Genomic DNA, 21,507 nt, shown 5'->3' with positions numbered 1-21,507 from the left:
AGTAAGTTTGCAGATGACACCAAGCTAGGTGCGTGTGTCGATCTGCTCGAGGGTAGGAAGGCTCTGCAGGAGGATCTGGATAGGCTGCACCGATGGGCTGAGGTCAACTGCATGAAGTTTAACAAGGCCAAGTGCCGGGTCCTGCACCTGGGGCGCAATAACCCCAAGCAGAGTTACAGGCTGGGAGATGAGTGGTTGGAGAGCTGCCAGGCAGAGAAGGACCTGGGAGTGATGGTGGATAGTCGGCTGAATATGAGCCAGCAGTGTGCTCAGGTGGCCAAGAAGGCCAACTGCATCCCGGCTTGCATAAGAAACAGTGTAACCAGCAGGGCTAGGGAGGTGATTGTCCCCCTGTACTCGGCTCTGGTGAGGCTGCACCTCGAGTACTGTGTTCAGTTTTGGGCCCCTCGCTACAAGAAGGACATCGAGGTGCTTGAGCGGGTCCAGAGAAGGGCGACGAAGCTGGTGAGGGGCCTGGAGAACAAGTCCTACGAGGAGCGGCTGAAGGAGCTGGGCTTGTTCAGCCTAGGGAAGAGGAGGCTCAGGGGTGACCTTATCGCTCTCTACAGATACCTTAAAGGAGGCTGTAGTGAGGTGGGGGTTGGTCTGTTCTCCCACGTGCCTGGTGACAGGACGAGGGGGAATGGGCTTAAGTTGCACCAGGGGAGTTTTAGGTTGGATCATAGGAAGAACTTCTTTACCGAAAGGGTTGTTAGACATTGGAACAGGCTGCCCAGGGAAGTGGTGGAGTCACCATCCCTGGAAGTCTTTAAAAGACGTTTAGATGTAGAGCTTAGGGATATGGTTTAGTGGGGACTGTTAGTGTTAGGTCAGAGGTTAGACTCGATGATCTTGAGGTCTCTTCCAACCTAGAAATTCTGTGATTCTGTGATTGACCTGGCTACTCCTCAGACTGTCACAAGAGACAGATCTCATTCCATCAGAATGATGTCCTTCAAGATGAGTCAACGGAAGCAGCTCTCCAGATCACCTTATAGACTGAGGTGGGTCACTGCCTACAGATGCGTAGGACTCATTATGGGATGTGAGGGAAGTACAGCTTGGGATTTTATAAGACTCACTAGGGGATCTTTTTAGGGACGATAAAGGCATAAAGGTTGGGTGGTTGCATGTTAAACAGCTGCTTGTCCATATTTTTGTCTGACCTTGCCCTGCCCTACTTGGTCTCTCTAGTCTCTCCTGTCTTCTTATTAAACTCCATATCTAATTATGTCCTGGGTGATAGACTGTCTACTCTGTGTACATGTCTGTGTATGCAAGATATCCATATATATATTTATATGGATTTTATACATATATAAATATGTTTATTAAGTGCCAGCAACAGCACTTGGACCACAGGTCATGGGGCCCATGAGGATGGGACAACACAACAGTTAGAGAAATAGTATTGCAGAAAATCTAAGTTTGGGTCAATGGAAATTTTGCCACTGTCCTCAGCAAGCCAGGAATTATACTTATTTTCCAGTACTTTTTGATGTTTTGCTAGTAAGTTCCCCGTGTGATATTTTTGTTTGTTTGTTTTGTCTCTCCTGTCTAATGAGAAATTCACACAAGAAGCTGTAGGTCTGAATTTGTTATGTGTGGAGCAGCATACATAGCTTTCAATAATTTTTCTATGTGAATGTCATCTTCAAATTACCTGAGTGCCTTTCTAAAGCTTCACATTTTATACACACACACACACATATACGTATAGACTACAAAAAAAAAGAAAGCTTAAAAAGTGTTTCTGACTCCAGGGCTCTTGGAGCTGCCAATTCTCTTTTAATGATTTCATAACTTTATTTGATAAAACTTCTTCACATAGGAGGAATATGCAGTTTTGCCCGCAGAACTGAAAATCACAAACAAAATAATTGTTAGTCTCAACAACAGCTTTGCTGCCTGCCTTTTTGATCCTGACTTATTGACTTGCTCTCAAGTTACTTTACTTGTATCATTTACTTTTGTGTAGATTTTCTCCTTTGCAAAGTCATCTGCTTATAGATTAACAGGACGTATCCAGTTGAGATCAACTGAGGACAGACATAAGAAGCAGAGATGCAACTCATTTCTGAAGGGGGAAAATAAGGAATATCCTTTAAAATTAATTAAGTCCTTTGCTAGTATCACACCAAACAAACAAACAAACAAACAAACAAAAATGGAGAAAATAAGCCTGTTCAGTTATGTGCTCCTACTCAAAAGTATTTAAAGCCAGTAACAATGCACTTAGACACACTACTGAACTGCAATTGCCAAGGTATACTAAGAGAAACCGTTTTCTTAAACAACTTTTGCTCAAAGCCATGTAAGGACTCTACAGAGCCAAAGTCACCAACCTAAACTGTGCTTTGAACTTGAGAGAAGAAATTAATTGCCCAATTGCTTATGGTACTAAGGTGTCTGCAAGACAAGCTCTTTCAAGACCTGGGAAGGTGATGTAGCCTACATCTAAGCATCTGTATCCATAAGAAAATGATTATTTTCTCATCCGAGCTTTAAGATTAAATAAATTACTCTGGTTTTGCAGTAGCTTTGCCAGATCTTGGCATTCCCTACAGAGTATGTAACAAACTGCATATTGGTACTGATTGTCCTGGTTGAATTCCAGGTCTGAGAAAGATGTAATTAATGGGGAGAAGTGAAGAATGTTTAGTGTCTAGAAGTGTCAGATTGATCCAAAACCACATGTTAATCACTGTTCTTCCTTTCATACACAAATCAACTGATAACTCACAATTAGTTGACTGCATGCAATACGTTGGCTTTTGCGTTGGATTCTTTTTTTTTTTTCTTTTTTGTGAAGAAATCTGAATAGACAAGTGACCAGGAAAAGGACTGCACTATAACATGAGACTTCAGTTTTGAGCTATATCCAAGCAAATGTCAATGGGAATGAGGATTTGAAGGGCCATGCAATATGGACTCAGTTAGTAGTCCATTTATCCCCACATCTTTTAAATATTAAGATGTTTTTGAGAGTAGGTAATTTTCAGTATTCCATCCTCAAAGACTAAATGTAGATTAATGCTCTCTTAACTAAATTACCTGTTTGAGTGGTTTGATGACAGTCTATCTCAATCACTTTCTGACTTGCATTTCTAAAGCCAGAACTCACTGATTAGGTAGACAAGCAATGGCTACAAACTCTCTAGGAGTTAACTTCTTTCATCAGGGGTATTATTACATCAGCAACTGTGGCAGTGTGGTGATGGGCTGCTATACTGGGCATCTTTTATTTATTAGCACATGCATAGAGTAAAACAAGACATAGTGGAGGACAGGCAAGATGTTGATATTCTGACATTTTCTTTTGAAAATATCAATTTGGTTTTTGTTTTTTTTTTTAAACAAGCTACAGGTTTAGTGTTTTGTTTGTTTTTCTGTATGCTTTCGTTTTGTTTTTTTTTTTTTTTTACTTAACAAGGAAAACCTGAGACATTGTCTGTTCAAAAAAGCTTCAGAGATTTGTTTTAGAAATGAGAGCCTATCCTTCCTCATGTAAGGAAACACCTTCTACACTCACAGACCAACTGACATTCAGATTATCTACACAGTGATGCATGAAATTAAGAGTTGCAGGACTTGCGCCTAAACTGCATAATTTAAGATGCAGGTGAGCTATTCAACAGGCATGAACCATTGATAAGCATCTGCCCCACCAATTATTTTTGTTGCTGTTGTTATTACAATATCAAGAAACATTTATAATTACATTATTTTAACCATCTCTTTTTGCTAAATACATTTTAAATCCATTGTATATTCATGAAGTGGTTGCCTCACATATTTAGTATCAGGTTATGTGACTTGTCAACCTGTGTGTGATACTGTTCCCATTCTTTTCAGATGAATGATTAAATATAATATTCATAATTCAATATCTGCAAAACAGTATATACTAAAATGCATGGAGTATCTATTTCTTTCAAGTGTTTGTGAAGACTGACAAAACACATGTTCTAGTGGAAAAAACATGATAGCAGTACCCATATCAGAGGGGGTGACTTGTCCAATGGTTTATTTTGACTACATTGCTTATCCCTGTTTTATCAAAGTACATCTAATATTAAACTAGCTTACACTTCCTTCAATTGCCAAACAAGTCTTTTTGCTTATTTACTTACATGTGTCACAGCAGGTATTGCCAAGTTTTGCAATTCTCCCCTAAAACAATAAAAAATACTTCTATTTTGGCACAAGCAATAAACACTTGGTCTGCAGAAAGCCTAAAAAAGGATGTTTGAAACAGTGTATTTAGGTAAGAAAACTGCATTTCTATACTGTATACAAATATAAGTCTACATTAGTAATCATAATTTCATTTTAATCCATTTTAAGTTGTTGAAATTGTAATTACATTTGTTGAAAACTGATTCAAAATATTTGATGATTTTAACAAGTTCAACACTTTAAAATACTGCTTTTACCACAGTTTATAATATCAGCTTTTTAAAGTAAACATGTTGAATACAATCAATTTGGTAATGAATACAAACCAGTTTTGGGGAAACAAAGTGATAAAACCCATTCATATTGAAAAATTCATAGTGAAAGGGAAATGGAGAATTATAATATTTATGCTCTGTGTGATAACATTGTTTTAAACACCTGAATTTACACGCAAAATATAGGAGGATTTTTATGGTTAAACAAACAAACAAACAAACCCCACTGAACTTTTGCTCTGTAACTAGACCCAAAAAAAGATCTAATTTTATATCTGAATTAGGTTTTTGTTTGTTTGTTTTGTTTTGTTTTGGAAGGGATTAAAATAAGTGCACTTTGGGAAATTTTGCATTGTAAGTAAGTTATTCTCCATTGTTTTACAATAGGGACCTTCACGGTATGATAATAATCCCAAGGTTGTAATATAATCCAACATTATTATAACTTTTGCTTGTATAAAAACCTGTGTTCTGCAGTGATTTCACAAAGTAATAATAAAAAATAATTAAAAATAATAATAAATTAGAAAAAAATATGTAATGGAAGATTTATTCTTCCTGTACTTAACACATCAAGACCACCTCCATTTGCTTGAGGTATGTGTTGATAGAGGCTTGCTCATGAGCTTTGTTAAATGTTTCCTATGTCCTGCCATACATCCTGTCATGAAAATGGGACCAGGTGGATATAGTAGCTGTGTGATGCGTGATAAGCATCCAGGGCACCATGTGATACATCCCTTCCTGGAGTCCATAGCCTGCCCTCTGTTCCTCAAAGACAGGTGGACAAGTTTAGTAGGGTTTTTAATATGACATTATACTAAACCACTGCAAACGTGGAAGCTTGAGCTCTTCCCAGAACACAGGTAGAACTTCCTTTTTTTAATCTTGTAAGAGGGTAGCGAAAAAAATGCCTTAGTATTTCATACACATCACCATAGAAAAAAGGGGCCAATTGGACTGTTTTCTCAATATGCATAATTATTCATGCAGTTTTGCTCTGAATACTGAACTGAAAACACTGTGAGAACCATTTTCTTGGTTTTGCTGCTTCACATGGAATAGAATTACTGCAATCTCAGCATCTCTCCTGCAGCATAGCCCCACATTAAACCAGCATATATTTTAAAATAATAAAAAAAAAACTTACAGTTTTTTGAATTTCAAAGAAAATTCAAATTCAGTTTATCCAAGGTGCTGGGAAAGGGCTGGAGTTTTCCATCCCTAATACATATACACATAAGGTACCTACATACTGAACCATAAACATGACAGTCTACTAGGAAGCCTAGGGGCCATTTCATTACTTACTCCTTCAGCCAAACATCTTCTGGAATCAAATGGAGGACAGCCAGTGATTCTCCTTTCCCAGATAAATTCCCCTTTCTCATTTATTTTACAGGAGTGATTATCACAGCCGTCCTGAAGTGATGCATTTGGCTGTAAAGATTTAAGGGTTGTTAGATTTATGCAAAAGCATAGGTCAGTAAGTTTTCAGGATACTGTACAACCTGACTATTCCTTTATTGAATTAATTGAATAATTAATATAACATGGGGGGTGAAGTTTACAAAACATGGAAATCTTCAGTAAACAGAATTGCTCAACAGAAATCTTCTGAAAATAATTGTTTACTTTTATAACAGTACTGATTACAGTTCAGCAACGATTGCCAAAACCTGACCTTTTTCAGTTCTTACCAGGGAAGAAATTTCCATTATCCACTTTCATTTAAAATTAGGTTTTGAATTTCCTGTAAGTAGCTGTTTGAGTTCCTATTCCAGTTAAACTTCTTGAATAACATTCATGCTTTCAGATATATCTAGATTGTCATTCTAGAATTTTGTGCTATGGTGTGAAGTCTCCTTTTTTTCTTTAACAAGCAACAAAAAAACGAACTTTCTTGAGAAAACATTCTGGGATATAAAAGATAAGGCATTAGTAATACCATGCTGCCTAACCAAAAAAGAGAAAAAAAATGCACTTTTCTTGGAGCCATCCTAAGTCTGAGTTACATTTATATTAAATAAAATATTTAAATATTTTTATAAGCTAACAAATAATTAACAATTAATAAATATTTATAAGTATTTAAAATAGTTCATTATAAATTAATAAAATTAAAATAAGATTAAATGATAAAAGAACTAGTTCTTAAAATTTACCTGAAGGTATTGAAGCCTTCCATCTCTCAGTCTGATGCTACATGAAGTTGGCACACATTTTCCACAGCAAGAGCCAGGGATTTCCTGCCTTCTGTAATTCTAGAATGTAAAGAAGTTCACATGGAAAATTTTCTGGGTTGGTTTTGTCTTAAGCATGCTTATTTCTAGAAGGCTGTTCTGAGGGGAGGGAAATTCAGTGAACAAAGTGATAGCCAGCAAAATATTGTGAGTTGTTTTGCTTTGTTTGTTTTTTGACAGTAGGACTGGTTCAATCAAATTAATTAGGTACTTTTGTTTTATAAAAACTGGCATTAATCCTTATAATAAATAGGGAGATAAGTTTATTTCCAAATACGAAGCCTCCTCTGTCCAATAAATTCAATATTCTTTTACTATAATTGTTGCAAGATGGGGTCCACTAAACAAGAATTAAGAAGAGAAAAAAATGTTATTTAAATTTTTAGAGTGGCATACAGTTCTTTTGTGGTGGGTAGGAACTTCTTCATAAAATTGAAGACTGTACAGTGCAACTTGGAAAGTGGTTTTAGAAGCTTAAACTAAGAGAAAAACATTAAGCAGGGAGAGGGAAAGGGGAGAATGAAGCTGAGATGGAAAGTCTGAACTACGGATGGAAAGAGAAAATGGTCTGACAAAACACAACAACATCAGAGAGTGTATAAAATCATACAACAAAAAAAGGGGAGAAAGAAAGAAGAAAGAAAGAATGGAGACTGACAAATGGTCAACTGACTGACTGGTCAAAGGAAGGAAGAATGGTGACAGGGAAAGGAATATGAGAGAACAAGCAGCACTAGATGGAGAAGAAGAAAGGTACAGAATGGATAACAGGAAGAAAAAAAAAAAAAAAAAGGAAAAAAAAAAAGAAAAAATCACCACAGAAACTGAGTTTACACTTGAAGTGTCTCACGATGTCCTTCCAGCTGCTACACATAACTAACAGCTGCTTATGATGAGCTGAACATATTAAATACAACAAACACTTTTTGTTTGAGTGAAGGCGTGCATGTTACCGTTATGTTTTTTTTAGAAAAAGAATTTGGGGAGGGTGGGGGTTTACTATTAAATCATTGGAAGAGAGCCTAGTTCATTGTTATTTAGGTGAACTTCCTCTATTAGCCAAAATGTAAGCACCTAAAGCAGGTCATAAAATGACAGAAAATACATTGACCTTGATGAACAGAGAATGCTGCAATTGGCTGCTCTTCAACAGCCAGTACATTTACTTTCATAGCTTCAGCATCCAGTAGAAAGCAGGTGCTCCTGAGAGAGTACATACTCTACTCCATGATTTTGTCCATTATGAAAGAATTTCTTTTAATCTGGGTATACCACAAAATCAATGATTGAGACAGGAAAGATCCAAGTGTGTATGTGAATCCTGATGGCCTCAAGGGGATAAGATATTACATATCTTATTTGATTTGTTTTTAACTCAAACTCCATAGTTTCATTACAATGACTATTAAGGGATACATACACCTAGACCTGTAACCTCTCTTGAGTATCTGTGCTTAGTAAGCAATTAATTTCATTGTGTTTAATAAGCCCATCTAGAAATAGATCTTTCTTCAGTTGTTGTTCATTTGTTTCTTGTTTAGTCTGTACATTTGAGTCAAGTGGGGAGAAGGGGCCATTTGGGAATTGTGTGGGTGGTAGAAGAAGCAAGAGTGGAATGTTTCCCCAATTGTTTTTACAGTGTATTTTATTGATTCCTCTGCCTTTAATATCCACAGCTGGCTTCCTGCACTGAAAAGCAAGAATTAATGTTTGTGCATGTTTGCATGGAAGCATATGTATGCACACAAATTTCTGGCCATTGATTCATTCTAGTGTATCTGAGTGCTTTTTTCATTGATCAGCAAGGTTATATTTTGTGAAAGTGAGAAAGATGTTCGGCACCATGCTTAGCCATTTATTTTCCTTTCAGGAATATATGTCTAAAATCCTACCTTATAGGACAGTGATATTAGTGTCCATAACAACACCCAACTATTCCAGATTCACCCTTTTGCCACAGGGTGCATCTATGCTAGCAAAGAAATTGGATCAAGACCTGTTTTCTCACCTCACAGACAAGTGGAACACATGTGCATGTCTAAATTGCCTTCTCCCCATAAAACAGACTGGCTTTTTCTATAGTTTATTTATAGTTGGCTGAATATGAGCCAGCAGTGTGCTCAGGTGGCCAAGAAGGCCAACAGCATCCCGGCTTGCATAAGAAACAGTGTAACCAGCAGGGCTAGGGAGGTGATTGTCCCCCTGTACTCGGCTCTGGTGAGGCTGCACCTCGAGTACTGTGTTCAGTTTTGGGCCACTCGCTACAAGAAGGACATCGAGGTGTTTGAGCAGGTCCAGAGAAGGGCGACGAAGCTGGTGAGGGGCCTGGAGAACAAGTCCTACGAGGAGCGGCTGAGGGAGCTGGGCTTGTTCAGCCTGGAGAAAAGGAGGCTCAGGGGCGACCTTATCGCTCTCTACAGATACCTTAAAGGAGGCTGTAGCAAGGTGGGGGTTGGTCTGTTCTCCCATGTGCCTGGTGACAGGACGAGGGGGAATGGGCTTAAGTTGCACCAGGGGAGGTTTAGGTTGGATCATAGGAAGAATTTCTTTACCGAAAGGGTTGTTAGACATTGGAACAGGCTGCCCAGGGAAGTGGTGGAGTCACCATCCCTGGAAGTCTTTAAAAGACGTTTAGATGTAGAGCTTAGGGATATGGTTTAGTGGGGACTGTTAGTGTTAGGTCAGAGGTTAGACTCGATGATCTTGAGGTCTCTTCCAACCTAGAAATTCTGTGATTCTGTGATTCTGTTGGAAACAGTCCTTCAATTATGCTAACCACTGACCTGTGGTTACAAACAATGCCTAGGCATTGTTTGTAAGACATGCAAGCTGGGCCACTGCTAAAAATTCATTAGCATAAGTGGTTGCAGGCCATAACTCGAGCTTTCAGCCTTGCTCTGTTTGGTTTATTAGTGAATATGAAACCACAGAAACTTGACTTACTACATTGTCCTTTCAGTTCTACTTAGGGATTGAAAACTAGACTTCCCCAAAACTCTGCCTCCCTCTTTTGCAAGGACCCTGTCAATCTATTTTTCTCCTGGATATCAGCCAGGAATCCCATATGATCATGTTATAGATGTGGCTCTTTCATGCAATTGCCACTGCTAGCAGAGCCCCTGCATTTGTTTGAGCGCATTGGCATCCATTTATTATCCAGGTGAAGGCAGAAGAAGAACGTGCATTTTCAGTTTTTCAGTGAAACTATTTGCTTGTCTACATTCTTTGGACAGGGGAAAACTAAGGCAGCCTCTGCAATTTGTTTAGTTCTCCTTCTTCTTGAGGTACTGGTGCTAAAGCAAAAAATATGTGATTCAGCAAACTAGTTTGGCACTCCAGTCACGCTGTTAGTCGGTGGAGTAAAAATGGGAGATACTTGCCCCTGGCTTTTCTAGACAAGATTATTCCTTGCACATGATGGAAGCAGCAGCAAAGACTTCAAAAAGACCAGTGGAACTGATGGGGACAATTACCTCAAATCACTTAAGGCATGGCTGGGGACCAGAAAGAAATATTACTGGGCTCAGCTGTTAGAAAATTTGGTAATAGTCATAGGAAAGCCCTGAAGCAGGGAAATCTGGCTCAGCTGCCAGTCCCAGGGTGGACAGATAATATTGTAGTGGAAAGGATAGTTCCTGTTACCAATGATTTGCTAAAACTCATTTTGCCCCAAAGGTAAGTAGTCAGAAATGCACAAAAAAATGTACCTCTGGACCTGAGTACTATGAAAACTTGCCTTTTTCTACACTGTGGATTCAGATCACATTTGATATTTTTGATCTAATTCAGGGTAAGAAAAACAAAAGGCCATGATTTCTCAGAAAAAAAAAAAATGAAGAAAGGACAACAGGTCCCAAAGTTGTACACTACATAAACTGGTATATACAATGAAGAACATGACCTTATCATCAAACACTCTTTATTAGAGCATCCAGACCACTTGTACTTACTGTTGGGCATGGTTCACAACTGAATTTTGTACACGTCAGGCTGTATCTCCGAGAAGGCATTGACTGCAGGGAGCAGAGACACGTTGTACATTGATCCACCATCAGGCGTTTCCATGGCTGAAACATTGGAAACAGTTTGTAGCCATCAGTGACTGTCTCCTGAGCAAAACTCAGACAAATGAGCAATTTCATCTAGGTTAAGTGTCTTTCATCAAATCTTGTGCTTTAATTCTTTGCAAGAGAAAAGAGAAAAACTATGTGCATCCACTTTCCAGAGATCCAAATTTTGCATCCACAATCCCTCAACAAGCAACCCAACAGAACGCTATTTTTCAAGTAAATAATTTAGAATTCCTTAATCTGCAAAATGGCATGGGTGTTTCTTACTTTCCTGCTTACAAAGCTAGCAAACAAGCAAAGAGTCCTTGAAAGTGGCAAGGAATGTTTTGTCGCAAGATTTTGTCATGTGTTAGGTGGTTCCCACCAAGTTCATTTTTCCCAAATGTAATGAATTGGTTTACTGACAAGATTTTTTGTTGTTGTTGTGATTTTTTTGTTGTTTTTTTCTTAAGTGATCACAACCAACAGTTCATGGACAAAAATTACTTGTTATTGTTCTTACGAAAACACTGTTTAGAATCTATGGAGGCCTAAAAGCTTAAAATCAACAAAGATGGGAGGAAAAAGAAAAAGAAAAAAAAAAAAGAGAGAGAGAGAAAAGGAAAAAAAAAAAAGTAACTGAATGGTAACTATGAAGTTCATAGTTACAAGAAAAGCAGTAGCTGAGCTGGCCCCCTGGCAATTTGTTTCCTTGAATCCACCACCTTTTCAAAGCAAGCAAAAATGGCATTTAAAACACAGTGGAAAATGCAAAGATATTAGATGGGAAAGAACAGGATGTGAAGTTAACAGTAGGATTCCTAGTACTTAGAGGAATTCTAAATCCAAATTCTTTCTGCCTCACAAGTATACAGCCTTTCATTTGAACCAGTATGGTTGTATAGAGTGCATTTAACATTATAATAAATAAATAAATAATAATAATAATAATAAACATACACTGAATAGCATAAAATAATAAAAGCTTCAAGTAGTGCTTTGAATCCTAGTCAATGGACTATCATTGCTGACTTCACTGAGAAAAGGAATTTCCTATGCTTACACTATGCATATCCTCAAATTCCTTTTTTCTTCCACACAAGTAAACATTCAAAATCAAGAAGCAGGCCAGAGTAACTGTGTAAAAGTATGAGTTTATGGGTAGTTCTGAGCCAATACTCCCACATATACACTGAAGAACAAATGTTCTTAATAAAGAATAACATTCTTAGATTGGACTCCAGCATAACAGATGCATTCAGAGCATAGTGGCTTTCAATAAAGCACCAAAACCAGAAATTGCTCTCTTCTTAGTTTATGGAGGTCTAGAAAAAAGATTCTCCACAAATAATATGACGGAGGTTGTAATAACAATGGGAAGGTCCTGATCTTTTAACAATTCAGCTCAAGACCTCAATACAGGACTCTTCACCATTTTCAGTTTAAACTTTTATAGTGAATATTATGACATTAATCTGGAGAGTTAAAAGTGCTTGATGTACGGCATGAAGCCACACTTATAACATTTTCCAATAGGTGAGGAATAGATAACAAATGTGATATGAAACATTAAACTCTTAGCATTGGAAAAAGTTCAGATATCAGTATAATAGTTCTAGTACAGACTACATGGCCTCAGAAGGCCAACCAATCCACTAGTATTGTTCTAATGGTTGGTAAGTCTAAACACACACAAGTGTGCACACATACACAAAAGCCTTGCAAATCAAGGAGATGTCCTCATCCTGGTGACATATTTCAAAATATATTTGAATTTGTTCTTCTTACTATCTTAAACATTTAACTCAGGCTCTCTAGAAGTAAATACTTATCACAGAATGCTTAGTAACACTAGACTTTCACATCATGAAGAAAGACTCAATAAAGCCACAACTGATATTACAGTTGATATCCTCTTTGTATCTTCTCCTAAGTTCTAAAATTTTGATTTTATAGAAAAAGGTAGCTGAAGTCAAGTTTATCACTGCTGTGGGAAGAAATGTAGGGCATGCTAGACACATGTTGAAACAAAATCCTTACACACAAGTAAGTTCCTTGAACTTTTGGGGGAAGGTCTTTGATCCAAGGTTTACATCGCAGCTTAGTTTTATTATATTTATTTAGTGATCAGCATGCAAATGGACTTTAACAAAGGATTTCTGTGAACAGTTTAGCATGACAGAACTGAGTGAAATAGTTTTGATACAACTTTTTCCCTTTATATAATACACCTATCTTGTGTTTTCTTGGCTTACATAGTATAAAATGTCAACATCTGCTAACCCTGTGTTAGTCAGTGCAATCAAAATAACCTGCATAAAGCCAAAATCTACTCAGATCTCCTTCAAGACTGACACTCAGTAAAAGCCTGGGAAAACAGATGAGTGATGCAGATAATCCTTTTGGTAAATACAGCCACCTGCTTGGAAGTCTGCAGTTAATGCCCACAGCGTTGTTAGGACAGTGGAGTGAATGCAATACACCAAATTACTGGACTATAATATTGGTAACCAGATACAAGACAAAAATGTAAAGGGATTAAGGACACAGTCAGTTAACAGAACTGCAGTAAAAGACTCAAAACTTGGAACTATTCAATGAATGAGTTAATAAATAAAAGTTTTCCCTTGATATAAAACAAACTTGAAGCCTATTCTTAAAGGACACAGAATAAGATTTTGAAATCCAGGAAGTATAAACTTCTGTGGAGACCACATCTTCTTTCCTCGCCAGAACTCTGCAACAGTCATTGAAGTAGAGAAAAATGTAAGACAAAGCTGTAGCAACTACAGCTGCTCAAAAAAATGTAGGCATGCAGCTAATTAGCTTTAAATAAATAATTAAAAGAAACAATTTTAAGTTAAAAGAAACTATTCATTAAGACAAGTTCTAATTTAAGATCCACTAAATATTTTTATCATTTTTTCCATCAAACTTTCCATTTTGTTTAGAAAGCTTCCAAGGTTTATATCTCCTCTCAAATTTCACATTTTCCATCCTGAGAAAATATTTTAGTAACTGTGTTGTTGAATGCTAACAGCCTGATACGGTGCAAAAGGAAAAGCACAGAAGTAATGCAACAGCTGGTGCCTACCTATGCCCTCAAAATCTTTCACAGACTGTGTTTGATAAAATGGCCAATTGTCAAGAAGACAAACAACACATTTTAAAAGCCGTAATAAAAGAAAAAAAAAATTATAGAGATCCAGATAACAAACAAAAATGAATCAAATTGTAGTTTAGTGACACCTGAAACACTTCATAAGTTCAGGCCAATTTGGGAAAAAATATTAAAAGGGATTTTTTTTATTATTTGACAAACTTAAATATTTTACTTTTTAATCTTCAAAATACAGATACTCCTGATTTTGCATTCAGCATAACATTTTTTTTTTCAAACATTGTTTATGTTTTACTTAAAGCATTTTAAAATATTCTAAAATACTTGACAATTGAGCAGACTTTCTCTGACAGGTCAGGTAAGCATTTTGTTGGAAGAGAAAAAAATTAGTAATTCACAAAATAAGAGCATGCAGCTGAAAATAAACCTTTTTGCAACACAGAATAATATATATTTAACTCCTGTATGACAGAAGGTGACAGAAGTTGGCAATTATACTACAGGAAATTGTCTACAAGTATGGCTTTTATAAAATGACACAACTAGCTTTGACAACATATTATAGAGAGACAAATAGAGGAATCAAAGAGAAAGGAGATTATTTCAGATTCAAGCACTTTAAAACACTTCTCCCAGTGTTTTGACAGAAAGGCAAAATTACTCCTTGGATTTAGTTCTACAGGGATGTAATCCTTATACAGAATGATGGATGTTTGATGACAGGGCTTTAACTCTAATAAACTGACGAACTTGTGCCTATCAAATATGGAAAAAAAATGGAAGAAATAGATGGAGAGAGATTCTGCTGTACCTCAAGAGCACAAAGAGATATGGGTAAACTTAATTCTTCAATAAAAGAAAAAAAATGCATTTTCAACACAAGAATACATAGGTTAAAAGTTAGGTTAAATGAATAAAGAGGACCTGTTTCCTTGGGGGATGTTGAGAATACTTAGAGTTCTTTGACACCAGAGGTGCTGCCAGAACATGGATTTAGGGAAACAATGGACAATTGACTGAGCTCTCCAAAGATAAATTCGGCATAAATGAGATCAGATGCTTAACTCCAGTCATTTCCACTGTCATGGACTGGGTTAAACATGTCTTAATCTATCCACTAAATATGCAATTGAGAAAAAACTTCCTCTGAGGGCATATCAGCAGGGATCTTGAAAGGGGACAGAGGTCAAAGAGTGAGGAAGCTCAGCTTTCCTGTTCCTGCTAATAGCCAAGGAGGGAGACCCTTCTTCCACACAGGTGGAGCAAGAATTTCCATCCTTTTTTAATCTCCCTTATCCTCTAGGTAGAATATGGGAAGTTTTCCCTTCCCCAAGGTGGGCAAGGATCATCTCTGAGATTATCTCTTGCAGATAGTTTCCAGTGTGTTTGGTAGCCTGCAAGACATTATACAATGCAGATTACCACAGTTATCTAAGCACCTTTTCCTCAAGCATCCTTCACTTTTTCCTTCAGTCATCCAAGATAAAGAAATATTACTGTCCCATTTTGAGGAGATGCTCGTTTTCATACTGGAAAACCTGTGAAATGGTCATGAACTGGACCTAATAGCACAGAGCCCTTTACCACTCTTTTTGATGCAATGTGTGGGGATTCTGGCTGAACAAAGCTACCCTGTACACTTATGTATGTTCTGATAAGTCTGTGTTTTTCAAAAGCTCATTCAAATATCTAAATATTTTACCAACATAGCAAATAAAAGCATCAAGTCTTACCCCAATAACAGTGCCATTCAAAGGACAGCCATTCACAGGTACTGAAAGAGAGGATAATATTCCACTTATCATTATGATTATCATATCATTATGTCGACTTCATAAACCACAAGTATGCATTTTTGACTCATTAGAGTTCCATCTGAGGACATCTAGATCTATTTTCAGTGTAAGTAGGTGCAAACTAGTCCTCTTATATTTTCAAAGATAACAATTTGTCAATTATCCTGATATGCACCTCAAAACATTCCTTAATGAGTTGTTGTTTTCTTTATGAAGTACATGGTAAAATGTAGATTTTACGATCTATTTCAAGCCACTTGCCCTCAGAGGATGCACTCATAGGCTTTCTGCAAGTTATAGCACCTATTTCTCCTCCTTCTCCCACTTCAATTCCTCACCCTATGGTTGCTTATATACCTGTCAATTAAATATGAATGGGAGTCTTCCCAGACTGAGTCCAAATAGCCAAATATTTTGATTTGTATTTTTGAACCAGGCTTGTGCTAATAAATGGACCCAGCCACAACACTCAGAGATGTCTAAAAGACAGCATGGCTGCATGGAAACTTCCTGTTCATAGCGGGTATTGATGATAATATTGGACTTTTCTAAGATAAAAGCACATCAAGACCTTGTTTAGCAGCTTAACAATGCAGGCTAGTGCTGTAATTTGCTGGTAGAGACATACACCGTCATGTCTCCCTGAAGCAATGCAAAGTAGTGACAATAATAATTAGTTCAAAAGGACACTGTGAACATCATTTGGAAAGTGAAAGTAATAGCAGCAGGAGCTACTATAGTCAATGCCTAAATTATACAGAGTATTTTAAAAGTGGTATTTTACTTGCATAGTATACACTTCTGAAATTTCTATTGAGAAATAGATCAACACTGAGATTAACTCTTCAGTGACTCCATTGGTCACCTTTAAGCCTTACCACATCTGCAAGAAGGACAGCAGTCTATTATTTGGTCACAGCGTAATTCAGTCCCCTCTGGACAGTCAGGCACATCCATCTGAGAGCAAGACAGATTTTTTTGCTGCACAAAAACCTCATCATTCACTCGGACACACTCATTGATAATGCAGTCATTGAAGGGGGATCTCCACTCTGTGCCAACCTGACAGGAAATGGTAAAAGGATTGAATTCAGACAACAGTATTTATGCCACCAGAGAAAAAGAAGAGCACCCCCAGACAATGTACTGATTTGCAAAAAGCACATTTACTTCTACAGAAACAGTCTGACACTCAACAGTTCTTTACAAGCCCTTACTGTGACAATCAGTTTACAGAATAGACTTCTGCTTGGTTTGCAGTGTATAAAAGTTACAGGAATATCCCTAAGATGAAAATGAAAGGGGCAGGTGAAATAACATGTGAAGAAGGAAATGCAAGCTTAACTAGATTTAAGTTTACATTTGTTCCCAGTAGTTGGCTGTACTGCACTGCACTGCAGCAGAGCTGGCCCTCTTTCTACTGGGTCTTGCTGCAAATCATCTGTACTAGGCCCACAGGAAGCTTTGGCAATTAGCTCTTGAGAAGAAAAGACTTGCAAATGTAAGAGACCAGATCTTGTTGATGTCTCACACTGGCTGTTATCACCCATGGTTCAGACAAGGTGGGAACTTCAAATGGTACTTTGGAAAGAGACATCACCACAGGTCAGAAAGACACTGACACATTTCAGTGCCAGGAGGAACTAGTCACTAACTTAAAGCAGGATGCCTCCACTTGTAATGGACTTTGAATATGCTTCAAGAACAGTGGAAGTGAGAATCAGACCCTTCCAAAGTGGTCAAATATCTTTCCTTAGAAAGTTAATGAAATATTTTCTCTTGTTTGTTAGTTCTTTGTTAATGACAGAGGAACTGAAAGAGGACACAGCAAGAAAGAGACAGCAGAGTATAAGGATCTATTACTCCATCAGGACAACAGAAATCAGTGAGACATTGAAATACACCTTTAGAAGGCTTGATTTATGAATCAGAATAATACTGATCCACATTAAGAACTGTCCTTGTTGAAACCAGGGAAGAAGCAGGCTGCAAAATATAGCTTACTTTTTAAAACAGACAGCATCAGACTATCTTTGTAAAAAAAGCAATTAAGAAGTTATCAAATACGTGAAAGTGAGATATAGATGTAAGCACAGACACACTGTAATAACACTTACAGAAGAAAAGATGGGGAGGTCTATTATTTTAAATCTATTTAACTTATTGTTTCTGCCTTTCTTTGCTAAATCTAAACTTCTGCATAGGATTAAGCAATTTAATGGTTATGGGGCAGGCAAAGGCTTGCCAAGGCCAGTTGGATTAGGGACAGAACAAACTGAATAGCCTGAAGGAATTTAAAATGTAGGCAAAGAAAGAGAACAATATCAACCTAGTATTCCAGTGGCAGCACACTTTGAATGGCATGCATTTACTTCCCATTGTGCTCTTTGGAAGAGACATAAAGGAATCCAAAGGGAAGAGACACACTGCTGAAAATAAACTGTTATTTTGAGCTGACAACAAGTGTGGCCTAGACCACTGCAGCTTGATCTGATATGCAGCCTACATCTTTAGCAAACAGAGAGCAATTCATGTTTCTATGCTCATTCGGTTCCAGATATTTCACTGTGTATCAAATAGGATAGCCTATCTGGACCGTGGAATTCAAGATATCAAATATTCAATCTGCCCACCACCCATAGAGTAATATAAATTAATTAGGATAATTTAAACAATTTGCCTACAGCAAGAGAAGTATAATTTCCCATTAACATTCTTTTGAGCTATGAATCATGAAATTACTATTTTACATACAAAGATTCCTTAGAGCCTGAACTGAGAGAGAAGGGTTTGCTCATTAGCAGAATGAAGCAGATAAGTCACAGAACCAAAATCCATTCTTTCACAGTACTGCTTGCCTTATAATAGAAATAAATCTCAGGTTCTTTTTCTCCTTCTGTGGAACACAAAATAGTTCCAGGACATTTCTGCTAGAAAAGGAAGTGTTCACTACACTGTCACCTCACCTCGTGTAAACGAGGAACTGCATCACCCCGAGACCAGAACAGCTGTTCCTCACAGGCAGTCTTCTGGCATCTCCCACAGCACTCCCCATCTTGGATGATATATTTATATCCCTGTGGGAGAAAAGAGAAGAGAAGAGAAGAGAAGAGAAGAGAAGAGAAGAGAAGAGAAGAGAAGAGAAGAGAAGAGAAGAGAAGAGAAGAGAAGAGAAGAGAAGAGAAGAGAAGAGAAGAGAAGAGAAGAGAAGAGAAGAGAAGAGAAGAGAAGAGAAGAGAAGAGAAGAGAAGAGAAGAGAAGAGAAGAGAAGAGAAGAGAAGAGAAGAGAAGAGAAGAGAAGAGAAGAGAAGAGAAGAGAAGAGAAGAGAAGAGAAGAGAAGAGAAGAGAAGAGAAGAGAAGAGAAGAGAAGAGAAGAGAAGAGAGAAGAGAAGAGAAGAGAAGAGAAGAGAAGAGAAGAGAAGAGAAGAGAAGAGAAGAGAAGAGAAGAGAAGAGAAGAGAAGAGAAGAGAAGAGAAGAGAAGAGAAGAGAAGAGAAGAGAAGAGAAGAGAAGAGAAGAGAAGAGAAGAGAAGAGAAGAGAAGAGAAGAGAAGAGAAGAGAAGAGAAGAGAAGAGAAAGAGAAGAGAAGAGAAGAGAAGAGAAGAGAAGAGAAGAGAAGAGAAGAGAAGAGAAGAGAAGAGAAGAGAAGAGAAGAGAAGAGAAGAGAAGAGAAGAGAAGAGAAGAGAAGAGAAGAGAAGAGAAGAGAAGAGAAGAGAAGAGAAGAGAAGAGAAGAGAAGAGAAGAGAAGAGAAGAGAAGAGAAGAGAAGAGAAGAGAAGAGAAGAGAAGAGAAGAGAAGAGAAGAGAAGAGAAGAGAAGAGAAGAGAAGAGAAGAGAAGAGAAGAGAAGAGAAGAGAAGAGAAGAGAAGAGAAGAGAAGGATTGATTGAGGAAGAGAAGACAAATGAGAAGGTTAATGCAAAAAGAAAACACTGGGATAAATGCTTAATGTCAGCAACTTTTTATGGAAAGAGTATTTTGAAAACATAACTGTAAGGCCACACACTGCAATTACAAACAAGTGGTCCACTCAGTTCATTATCCTGTTTAATGGTTAACATTACCTGTCAGAAAAAAAAAATAACAATAATTTAATTAAAAAGCACACAACATTAGGAGTAAAAATCCAAAGATTTGCCACAAAACAGAAAACAATAATGACATAAACAAACAGAAATGAAAAAGGAAAAGGTAAAAGAAAAATGCTTTTGGAGGACACCAGAGTATTTCAACAACATTAAATACAGCAATAATTTACAAATGTTAGTTTACTGTGTGCAAGCAGTTTCTTTTACATATTAGCAAATTGTAAAAAGCAAGCTACCAACACTACGGCCCTACAGATGAGTGCAAAAAGAAAAAGAAGTAAACCCGCTTCTAAGGGTGACTGTCTCAATTGCCACACTATTTGGAGTTTCCCCCTCAAACTGCATTCATAGCATTTGCATATGGTTTTCTCTCAAAAAAAAAATCTCTTTGAGAATCACTATGTGAAAACATCTGTTTTTACATAGGATTGATATCTAACTGTAAAAAAAATTTATATTTAAAATACTTTTTTAAAAAATATAATACTATTATACAAAAGAAAATAGAAGGTAAAAATTGGTTTGGTGGCATCTTGGATGTTAATCAACACCCAAAACTCTTTTTCCCATCCCTGAGACTTCAGTGTTAGGATTCAGTCTAAGTACACTCAGACATCTGATTGTGCTTGTGCTGAAGCAGAGGCAAGGGATTGGTCAGACACGTAGCCTGGGGACTAGCTTTGACTGATTATTTCATCCTTTCATATCCTGAAGCAACTAGCCAAACATTCAAACACTGGAGTACCTAAGTGAAAGAAAGCAAGGAACTTTATTATGAATAGAAAAAAATACATGCTATATTTAACAGTCTGCAAGGGGCAAAATATAACTCTGATTTCAATACAGAGTTAAAGGGAAGTTTTCTGTCAGAGAAAATACTGTTCACGTGAAAAATGCCAATGACAATAAGCATAATATCTGTTTTGATCTACACCTTCAAACTAAAATAGCTTAAGTATTCCCAACCAACCCTTCATGAACTGTCCTTGATTTGCAACATGGGGCACTTAAGCAAGCCTCTATAATCAGCAGACTTTCACATGAAAGAAAATTTTGTATAGGGCCATACAATGTAATACCAGAGTTTGAACTATCTTTGAAGATAAAGTTGTGCTGCATGATATATTTTGTTTGATGTGAAATTTTACCTACTACATGTGCATGTGAAGTATCTGAAATATGGCATACAACATTTTGTTTGTGTGGCAAACTCAGAGAAATAAAAATCCGTGTGTTGTTTATGCTCAGAATAAACTCAGCATCCTGACTAAGCAAAACCCAACTGTGGGATTCAAATTTCATGACACCTGTGTGAAAAAACAGAGCCCTCTAAAGAGCAAACAAAACAAGGTGCCATGCAGCAGACTCTAGGTGTAATCCATACCACAAAGGCAACAACAAAGGTGTGGGTTTTTCACAGTTCCACCTATCTAAGTGGCCCTTTTGGCATTCAGTGTACTCAAGATCTGAGTGCTGTGACTCCTCAGGTGAAGAAACAAAGGAGGTCACAGCTTTCAACCTCAGCATCTGCAGAGGCATCTCCTAAGGCAGCCCCTGAACCACCACAGCATACAAACCTGTGTCAGAAGGCAAACCTGCAAACTGCAGCAATCTATGAGCTCCACAAAGAGCAGAGCAGCCACCTGTACACAAGGAGGAAAATGGACAGCGATTCCCTGCTGTCATACATCCTCCACAGCTTTAGAAATATTTTTCTATTAGAAAACCCTAACTTTTGCATTTAAACCATGAAAATT

At 37.4% G+C, this 21,507-nt stretch overlaps 1 protein-coding gene across 1 annotated transcript in view; it reads right to left on the bottom strand.

The window, feature by feature from the left end:
- Positions 1 to 21,507, bottom strand: part of VWF (von Willebrand factor) — a 151,299-nt gene that overhangs the window by 4,547 nt on the left and 125,245 nt on the right. Inside the window, exons 44-50 of the mRNA XM_005012640.6 lie at positions 18,630 to 18,740; positions 16,542 to 16,725; positions 15,601 to 15,641; positions 10,648 to 10,764; positions 6,620 to 6,718; positions 5,766 to 5,894; positions 4,134 to 4,173 (exon numbers count right to left, since the gene is read on the bottom strand). Coding sequence (XP_005012697.1) covers positions 4,134 to 4,173; positions 5,766 to 5,894; positions 6,620 to 6,718; positions 10,648 to 10,764; positions 15,601 to 15,641; positions 16,542 to 16,725; positions 18,630 to 18,740 — 721 coding nt within the window. The remainder of the gene's footprint in view (positions 1 to 4,133; positions 4,174 to 5,765; positions 5,895 to 6,619; positions 6,719 to 10,647; positions 10,765 to 15,600; positions 15,642 to 16,541; positions 16,726 to 18,629; positions 18,741 to 21,507) is intronic.

This window comes from Anas platyrhynchos, chromosome 1 (genome assembly GCF_047663525.1).
Source record: "Anas platyrhynchos isolate ZD024472 breed Pekin duck chromosome 1, IASCAAS_PekinDuck_T2T, whole genome shotgun sequence".
Classification (NCBI taxonomy): Eukaryota; Metazoa; Chordata; class Aves; order Anseriformes; family Anatidae; genus Anas; species Anas platyrhynchos.
This window is presented reverse-complemented; position numbering and strand designations above follow the sequence as displayed.